Raw genomic sequence first — 10,123 nt, forward strand, 5'->3', positions numbered from 1 at the left:
AAATTCAAATGTAGTTTATTCATTTGATGTTCAGCGACGCTGGATCTCGCGCCAGCGCACTGCTCACGAATCGAGTCAGAAGAGCATCACATGATTGAAGGAAAAATCAGTCACATGATCATCACGGAAGTAGGAATGCGATGTAGGAGCATTTCAACAATGGCCTTCACCTCGGTTTTATTATTTATCTGCTCGATTTATAGCTGTTATGCTCAAGTGCCTCTGCTCATGTGGACCAGTGGTGGGTACGTCACACGTTTGTCTCTTAAATATTGTTTTCTGATTGATTTCTATTAGCTGCAGAACACTGCTATGCTTTTCTTTTATAAGTTCAGGCAGACAGTGACATTGGAAAGCGTTTGGTAGAGGTTCATTTAAAGTGGACAAGGTTTCAAGTCAAGCCTGATTATGTTGAGGGGGGTTGCAAACTGAATGATGTCAATGATGATACCTGTTTGTCAATGATACCTGTTTGTCAACACAGGTCCAACATGCCACACCTGGCCCAACCAGCAGCTGGTCAGACAGTGTCTGGAGGGCAGCTGGCATCTTATCTGAAATCTGCCTTGTCCGGTGCTCCACACAATGTGCTGCTCTTCCTGCAGGATAAGGTATAATGCCCTATATGTTTATTTTAAAATGTGGGGTGAAATAATGCCTCCCACAGTGCATTGCATTCTTGTGTTTTTATCTGCTATTTAGCATTTAAGACATTTGATTAGTCTTATAATACAATATTATTTAGTTATATGACCATTTATATTGTTTGAAATATATGAAACAATGAACAATATGCTGTATGTTAGAAAAATGTCCTTTATAAAGGTAATAATGCCCTATAAAATCAATTCCACATATTATCCTTTAATGAAAAAGTTCATTTCCGAACTTGGTGAAAAGCTTTACATTTAACTTTCAGTTACATTTTGTGTTTAGCAGACACTTTTATCCAAAGCGACTTGCATTCAGTGCATTCAGACTATTCTTTTTTTTTTTAATCAGTATGTGTGTTCCCTGGGAATTGAACCCACAACCTTTTGCACTGCTAGGAACTACTTTACAATGTGATCAGTGCAGTAGGAATGTATTTTACAATGTGGAACTATTAGTGAAATAGTTTCCTCCTCTCACAGATATTTTTACTCTCACATTTACTGGACTTGTCAGTATAGTGTGACTTTGAGCCACAGTCTTACTTCCCCATCCATCTTCCCTTGGACAAACCAGTATTACATTACACTTTGTATAATTTTGATCATCTGCAAACTGATATGACAAGATTTATTTTGCTTTATTGCAATATTAAACATCAGATTTGTGAAACATTGACTAACACGTGTGATTGGTAGATATTAACAATGTATATCTGATCAGAATCAGTGTTTTTAAAACTAAAACCACATAAACCATTTTCAGCAACTGAGATAAAACTAAACTTGTTTCAGTTTGTTGCTATGCCAGCATTTTTTAATTTTTAAGTATTAAATATCAAATATCAAAATAAAATCTAATTCAAAATATTAATAAATAGTGTAATAGTATAAAAATAATACTAAGATAACATTGAGCTGTGTTATGTCACACATTATAAAGGCTTATTATAATTAACCGAAAGTAAAACTAAAATCATAAAAACATTTTTAGTTGCTGGAATAAAAAGTTAACAAAAAGAAAATGTACTAAAATAACAAAAATAAAAAAACTCAATATTAAACCTTAAAATAAAGTTAAAATGAAAACAGAAAATATAAAAATAAAAACTAATTAAAAATATTAATACAAACTTGAATAGTATCAAGGATACTAAAATAACTGACTTTTTGCCTGCTCTCCCCACTTTATAGCTAAGTATGGAAGACTTCACTATGTACGGTGGAGTGTTTGGCAACAAGCAGGACAGTGCCTTTTTGACTGTAGAGGTGGGTGTGTGCGTTCTGTTTTGTTTTGTTTTTAAGTTCTGGAGGGATAGCACAACTAGATTTCTCTCAACATTCTCATCAACAATTCTCTCTCTGTATTCATCAGCACTTCAGGCGTCCTCCAGTCCCCTGGTATTGCCAGCCCTGGACTGGTCTGCATCACATTCCATCCTGGAACTCTTCCAGGGCGAGCTGGGTATCCCAGCAGTCCACATCGACCCCAACACCCTGAAGGAAATCAAGCTGAACACCTCACAGCCTTCACTGCTGGCTGTTCATCTCCCTTACACTGCTGGGTAAGATGTTCTGTAATGTTATTGACTTTTATATATACAATATCTTAGAAAATGTTTTCAGGTTCTTAACCATTGTATTAGTTATAAGGCACTTTCATGTTTTTCATCTCGGTAACTTTCTGTAGCACAGGGACTAAAATTTAGCATTAAATATAAAACAATGTGATGCCAAAATGATTAATTTTGCATTCCAAAGTTTTGAAAGAAACACAACACAGCACAAAATTCCAGTAAAATGAAGCAATTGGTTAATGTCTGAATGCTTTTGCAAGGCACTCTGGATTTCAGTAATAATGTTAACTTCCCTTTTTTGTTCTGTTTGTAGTGTTGATATTAATTTGAGTTGGTATTCAAAACTTAAATTCATATTGTTATTTAAATAAAGCTGAAATTAAGTAAAAATATTAGATGAAAACCAAAGCATAAAAACTTAAATGAAAATTAAAAATATTTCCTTGAACACTACTTTAACAAAATAAGTTTAAGCTATTTGAAATACAAAATAAGTTGAAGTACTAAAACTATTAAAACTAAAAATCACTGGAAGCTAAATATATAAATGTATAAATAATAAATAAATAAAAAAACTAATGAAAATGACAAACACACAACAAAATTACTAAAAAATAAAATCGAAAATGTAAAAATAAAATGTAATTTAAATGTTAATAAATGCTATAATAGTGTATGTATGTATGTGTGTATGTATGTATGTATGTGTATATATATATATATATATATATAGTATATATATATATATATGTATGTATGTGTGTGTGTGTCTGTGTATATATATATATATATATATATATATATCAGTTAACATATATATATATATGTATATATATATATATATATATATATATATATATAAAACACTGTTTTTGCTTTGCTTGAATGTCAGGGTTCAGACAAAGGAATCGCTTTTGAAAAATGGTGAGTAGTTACAATTTATTTAATTTTTTTGATCAGGTTTGATAATTATTTTAATATAATGATTGTTTATTGCTTTTTATGGTGTAATTCATTTTAAATTGATGCCATGTGTTTGTCAGTATTGTTGTACTATACTATAGGATGTAAGATTTCTTTTTTGATTAGATGCGATCATTGGAGAGGTCCTTAACGTATTCAAATCTCAGGATGTGCCTTACACTGCTGTATACACCGGTCTGAAGCCCTCTAGAGTAAGTCCTCACATTTACCTTGACATTTATTCATTTTGCAGATGCTTTTATCCAAATATGGAAAATCATTTTGTAGGTCATTGAGGAGACCCCAGTAATGGCAGGACGTTCTGTGGGCCGATCGCTACTTCAGGCACCACCACAGTCGTCTGTGAAACCTCCACTCGTCGTCAACAACACAGCGGGCCGGCCCTGCATCCTGCTTTGGGCAGACACTCTCCTCGCTAGTTACTCTGGGAAGCAGGATGATCTGGCAGTACACATTTTTAATGGTTCTGCTGACACGGCTGGTTCAGTTTGCAATGAAACACTGTCAAGGTCAGAATAACAATCAAGAAGAAACCAGTATACATTTCAGTATTTTTCAATGTTTTCCTTTTGAAAGTATAAAATATTTTGTTTTACAGACTCGTCATTAATTACCAAAACGTTCTGGATTTGCGATCCCTCCGGCTTATGTGAGTATTCAACACATGATCCATCACTGATATGTATTATTTGTGATTTTGAATGTAACACTACACTCATGTCACGATTCAGATCAATACACAAATCTGATCTCACAACACAATATTCTCACAACACTTTGAACAGATGGTACTTTTTTTTTTTTTTTTTTTTTTTTAAACATTGGACCCCCATGTACAGGCCAGTACATTCACATTTTTATTTAGTAATTTAGCAGACGCTTTTATCCAAAGTGACTTACAAATGAGGACAATGGAAGCAATCAAAATCAGCAAAAGAGCAATGATATACAAGTGCTATAACAAGTCTCAGTTAGCTTAACACAGTACACGTAGCAAGGTTTTTTATTTTATTTATATATAATAAAAAGAAAACAGATATAACAGAAAAAGAATAGAGCAAGCTTTTTTTTTTTTTAAAGAAAACAATTAGTTACTGTAGTAAATGTCAAAAGCGACACCAAAAATAGAAATATTCATGATTCTGTTTATCTTTAAAAAAAAAAAAAAAAAAGTGTTACACATGTATACTTGCTCGATGTCCCTGACTATATACACATTTAAAAAGTTTAAAATATTGTATTTTAGTAAATAATGTATTGTATGACTTTATTACGAATGATTAATAAACATGGAAGCTCAGTTGTGTTGTGTGACCTTTTGAATTTACCATATTTAATGCTAGATTAAATCTTTCTAAATTTGCATTTTGGGTGAAGTTCAGCAGCAGTCAAAAGTTAGGATTAAGATTTTTTTTGAAAGGCGTTCACCAAGGTATTTATTTGTTCAGATCAGAAATGATTAAAATGATTTCTGAAGGATCATGTGACACTGAAGACTGGAGTAATGGCTGCTGAAAATTCCGCTTTGCCATTACATGAATAAATTACATTTTAAAATATAATAAAATATCAAAAAAGGTCTTTTTAACTGTAATAATTTTACAGTTTTTATCGTATTTTTAAAGAAAAAAATAAGCTTTGTTGAACATAAGAGACTTTTGTAATTATATAAAACCTTTGGCCAATAATGTATTCATGATATATATTGTTGTATTGCGATACCCTTGAATTTGTGATACTTCCCCAAAGCTTCTCTATGCGCAAGATCTTCTTTCCCGTGTCTGCTCGCAACTGGTCGGTGGTGGAGCAGGTGGTGCTGGAGTATGACGGGCAGAGGGCCATCTTTAACGCCAGTGGCGGGATCTACTCTCCTGCAGAGTATTCTTTCCATTGCCAGAGTGTGAGCAGCATTCAGAGCCCCCTGCTGGTGCCTCGCAGTGCTACGGACAACGCTAACCAATGGAAGCTGTCCTTCACTGATTTTCAGGTGCTATTACAGTGCGCTGTTTTAAACTGGTAGTATTAAATGATTCAGCTTCATTTACAAACCTCATATACAGTATACCAAATACTGCAGCTGATTGATGCACCATGTTTCCCAAAGATTCAAGGCTTCAACGTTACTGGTGAAGACTTCTCGTATGCCAGCGACTGTGCAGGATTTTTCACTCCAGGGATTTGGATGGGCCTGCTGACCTCTCTGCTCATGGTGTTCATTCTTACCTACGGCCTGCACATGATCATGCAGCTTCGCACCATGGACCGCTTTGATGATCCAAAAGGCCCAGCGATTTCAGTGCCTCAGAGTGAGTGATTTGAGCCAACAACCAAAAACTGTCATGTTGTCAAAATTGTACAAAAAAAAAAAAAACCTTGATTTTGTATGTATGTCAAAAATGATTTATGAATTTATGGATCTAGTATGAGTATTTGAGGGTTTTTGAGAGTATGTATATTCAAAGGCAAATAATATTTTTCATTTTTTTTTTATTTTGATGTCTTGTAGAAAGTGGTGAAATTATTTCCATCTCTCCCTTATTACATTCATTATTTGATTAACTTTGATAAAGCTTTACAATAAGGTTCTGTACAAATAAATGCAATAGCTAACATGAAATAACAATGAACAATTCTTTTACAGCATTTTTAATGATTAAGTTGTATAAATGAACATTGTTATATACTGTACATATATATGAAGGAACATGGGTTAACATTGAATATGATACAGATTTTAGATTTGTAAATTAACATTGGTCTAGAGATTAATAAATGCTGCAAAAAAGTTGTTTATTGACATTAGTTTATGATTCCTTATGCATTGAATTGAACCTACACATTTCAGTACACATGCATGTTTCTTATGAATGCAATAACTTTTCACATGTTTTGTATTAGACAATCTTATGCTGTTATTTTTTGGGCTCCTGTTATTTATCTTGTCATTTAAATCTGGTGGTTTGTTTTTCATATTGTACTAGGTTTGTATATGTTTTTTTGTAGATGTACATTAAGAGTTGCCAATATTTATGTTTTTTGACCATGGAGCTTTTATTTTGAGACCACCTACAGATCTCAGTGATATACACAATTGCAAGAGGTGGATTTATATATGATCAACTTTGTTGCAATTTAGCATTTGCACTGTCAAAGTAGTGGTTCAAAACCATTATTACAAATAACAGCTAATTGCTACAATAAAACAGTATGATACATATTTGAAAGTGCAAGCTGAAAAAAACAGTTAAGCAGTCAAATTCAATGCACACACACACACAAAAAACATTTATTTTGGTAAATATTTTGCAGTTAAAATTGAATTACTACTTGACAAATTTAACAGAAATGGTTGAAAATATGAGCTGAACTAAACCACAGATAATTTTACATGACTAAAATTTAGCAAAAACATTAAATGAATTACAGCATTTTAAAGCAAATCATTACAAAAGAATATATATATCACAGGAAAGAACAGTTTCTTTTTCTTCATTAGATCCAAGTCTGTAATCAATAGCAAAGCGTTTGTAATGTAATTATGCATAGAGCAGAATTTGAATAGGCTCAAGAGCTAGACAATACTGAACAAAAACCCTAGGAGAATGAAAAGGCACTTTAAGTAGCAGGATTAGACAAAACTTCCCATTTAAAATCTGCACTGCAAATCATATTCTGCTGAATATTTACTGGAAGTTTAATATACACATCCTGTTTTATCCAAAGTAATAGGCAAAATTAAAATAAAGCTTTAAGCACTGTACAACATTTGGTTTTGTTCAAACATTGTGACTTATGAATTCAAACATTAATCTCTTTTAAATCGAATTTGATCAGACGTTCTCCATAAATATTCATGCTATATTTAGGTATCAACCAAACCAGTGAGGTATGAGACAGTGCACTTCTTTTGGTGTGAATCTTCAGACATTCTCAGGAAGAGGAACAGCAACATCATTAACAGAAGAGTGAACACTCTGTCAACAGTGTTGAAAATTAAGTTCGAGAGCACAGAATAGGGTGAAGTTAGCGACTGCTAGAAAAGAGTTTGTTCAAATTAAGCAGAGCTTTTCAAAGCAACAGTGGTTCTGATTATGGAGGAATTTGCTGCGGGAAATTAGTCAGCCTCTTTTTAATTCTGGGAAGTGCTTATTTAAATGATATATATTTGCAAGATGTTTCACAGATTTTCTCCATGGCAACTTTATGAAAACTTGTAATTAGAAGTTCAAATAGTCATTCACAAAAAAATATAATGCATGCTGTTATTTAAAAAATAAGAATGAATTATATAAATGTTATAGAATTATACTATATACTAAATTTTTTTAAGGTATGAAAACTGGCAGGTCCCAATAACAGCAGGCTCAGGTAAAAAGAAAGAACAATTTAAGTGTCTAGAAAACACTCAGGGCTGTTGATGCATAAATGAGATATCACAATCCTAAACTCAATACTTATATTTTGGGAATGAAGGGTTTCTGACATTAGAAATCGAACTGGCCACATTTAAATGTCAGAATGTTCAGAAACTCTGCCTGTCTGCTCATGGTGAGGTAAGGAGGAAGTAAGAGAAGTCTGTGTCTTAGAGAAAGTTGCAGAGATTCATAGTTCCCATTGTCCTTACCACGTATGTGAGGGTGTCATAATCGATCTTCTTGATTATCAGTTGCCACCTTGTCAGAATACAAGTGTTTTGAGCTGCAATCCAAAAATCCAAGTGATGGTCAGCATATGCATGACTTAATAACTGGGTATATTTAACCTCAATCCAGCACACATGTATAAGACCTCATCCCATAGCTAAACACAGAACCCCAGCATTAATGGTTGCAGAAGTGTAGAATTTTCCATGGGAACTTCTTTCTTGAGAATTTTTATGCACAATGAAGCATTTTGTGGTTTGATACATTACATATACAGGTGCTGGTCATATAATTAGAATATCATCAAAAAGTTGATTTATTTCACTAATTCCATTCAAAAAGTGAAACTTTTATATTATATTCATTCATTACACACAGACTGATATATTTCAAATGTTTATTTCTTTTAATTTTGATGATTATAACTGACAACCCAAATTCAGTATCTCAGAAATTCAGGTTCAATATTGAAGACACCTGGTGCCACAATCTAATCAGCTAATTAACTCAAAACACCTGCAAAGGCCTTTAAATTGTCTCTCAGTCTAGTTCTGTAGGCTACACAATTAAGGGGAAGACTGCTGACTTGACAGTTGTCCCAAAGACGACCATTGACACCTTGCACAAGGAGGGCAAGACACAAAAGGTCATTGCAAAAGAGGCTAGCTGTTCACAGAGCTCTGTGTCCAAGCACATTTATATAGAGACGAAGGGAAGGAAAAGATGTGGTAGAAAAAAAGTGTACAAGCAATAGGGATAACTGCACCCTGGAGAGGATTGTGAAACAAAACCCATTCAAAAATGTGGGGGAGATTCACCAAAGAGTGGACTGCAGCTGGAGTCAGTGCTTCAAGAACCACTACGCACAGATGTATGCAAGACATGGGTTTCAGCTGTCGCATTCCTTGTGTCAAGCCACTCTTGAACAACAGACAGAGTCAGAATGGGCTAAAGACAAAAAGGACTGGACTGCTGCTGAGTGGTCAAAAGTTATGTTCCCTGATGAAAGTAAATTTTGCATTTCCTTTGGAAATCAGGGTCCCAGAGTCTGGAGGAAGAGAGGAGAGGCACACAATCCACGTTGCTTGAGGTCCAGTGTAAAGTTTCCACCGCCAGTGATGGTTTGGGGTGCCATGTCATCCGCTGGTGTTGGTCCACTGTGTTTTCTGAGGACCAAGGTCAACGCAGCCGTATACCAGGAAGTTTTAGAGCACTTCATGCTTCCTGTTGCTGACCAACTTTATGGAGATGCAGATTTAATTTTCCAACAGGACTTGGCACCTGCACACAGTGCCAAAGCTACCAGTACCTGGTTTAAGGACCATAGTATCCCTGTTCTTAATTGGCCAGCAAACTCGCCTGATCTTAACCCCATAGAAAATCTGTGGGGTATTGTGAAGAGGAAGATGTGATATGCCAGACCCAAGAATGCAGAAGAGCTGAAGGTCACTATCAGAGCAACCTGGGCTCTCGTAACACCTGAGCAGTGCCACACACTGATTGACTCCGTGCCACGCCGCATTGCTGCAGTAATTCAGGCAAAAGGAGCCCCAACTAAGTATTGAGTGCTGTACATGCTCATAGTTTTCATGTTCATACTTTTCAGTTGGCCAAGATTTCTAAAAATCCTTTCTTTGTACTGGTCTTAAGTAATATTCAAATTTTCTGAGATAATGAATTTGGGATTTTCCTTAGTTGTCAGTTATAATCATCAAAATTAAAAGAAATAAACATTTGAAATATATCAGTCTGTGTGTAATGAATGAATATAATATACAAGTTTCACTTTTTGAATGGAATTAGTGTAATAAATCAACTTTCTGATGATATTCTATATATATATATATATATATATATGTAAATTGGAGATCACGATTCTCTCACTATTCTGAAGAAAAAAAGATTAGAAAACTAAACCAAAAAACATAATTTATTAGTGGTTCTGATAAAATGTTCAAATGTTCAATGTATCAAAAAGATATATTCATTTTAACAAAAAATAAATAAATAAATAAAGGAGTCAGTGTCTCAATCGGTCTCAATACATAAAGACCTGTTTCACAATTGGATCAATGATTCAGTGACATACTTTTTTTAAACGGGCAGTTGTCGCCACCTCCTGGCGGAAGAGGATAAGCGTTACAAAACATACAAGTGTTAAGATACTTTCATTTTGATCGCTACTGTAAAGAATAAGTGTTTATACCCAAACTATAAACTTTATCCCAGTACTTATTTTATTTAAATGTCTGTAACCCAGAAATGATGT

At 34.0% G+C, this 10,123-nt stretch overlaps 1 protein-coding gene across 1 annotated transcript; it reads left to right on the plus strand.

Moving 5' to 3' along the window:
• The first annotated feature begins 90 nt into the window (after nt 1–90).
• On the plus strand, nt 91–6,444 carry LOC109048058 (V-type proton ATPase subunit S1-like). The gene is made up of 10 exons (XM_042713797.1): nt 91–245; nt 485–611; nt 1,845–1,919; nt 2,022–2,215; nt 3,120–3,151; nt 3,317–3,402; nt 3,479–3,720; nt 3,810–3,860; nt 4,961–5,198; nt 5,316–6,444. The coding sequence occupies exons 1-10, from the start codon at nt 91–93 to the stop codon at nt 5,523–5,525; spliced, it is 1,410 nt and encodes a 469-aa protein (XP_042569731.1). The 3' UTR covers nt 5,526–6,444.
• Nucleotides 6,445–10,123: the final 3,679 nt, after the last annotated feature.

This window comes from Cyprinus carpio, chromosome A23 (genome assembly GCF_018340385.1).
Source record: "Cyprinus carpio isolate SPL01 chromosome A23, ASM1834038v1, whole genome shotgun sequence".
NCBI classification, from domain to species: Eukaryota; Metazoa; Chordata; class Actinopteri; order Cypriniformes; family Cyprinidae; genus Cyprinus; species Cyprinus carpio.

Excerpts from the sequence above, each read along its gene's own strand:
- LOC109048058 (XM_042713797.1), top strand. The coding sequence starts at position 91 with ATGATTGAAGGAAAAATCAGTCACATGATCATCACGGAAGTAGGAATG. Across the intron at positions 3,152-3,316 it reads GGAATCGCTTTTGAAAAATG|ATGCGATCATTGGAGAGGTC; the intron begins GTGAGTAGTTAC and ends TTTTTTGATTAG. Across the intron at positions 3,721-3,809 it reads TGCAATGAAACACTGTCAAG|ACTCGTCATTAATTACCAAA; the intron begins GTCAGAATAACA and ends TTTGTTTTACAG.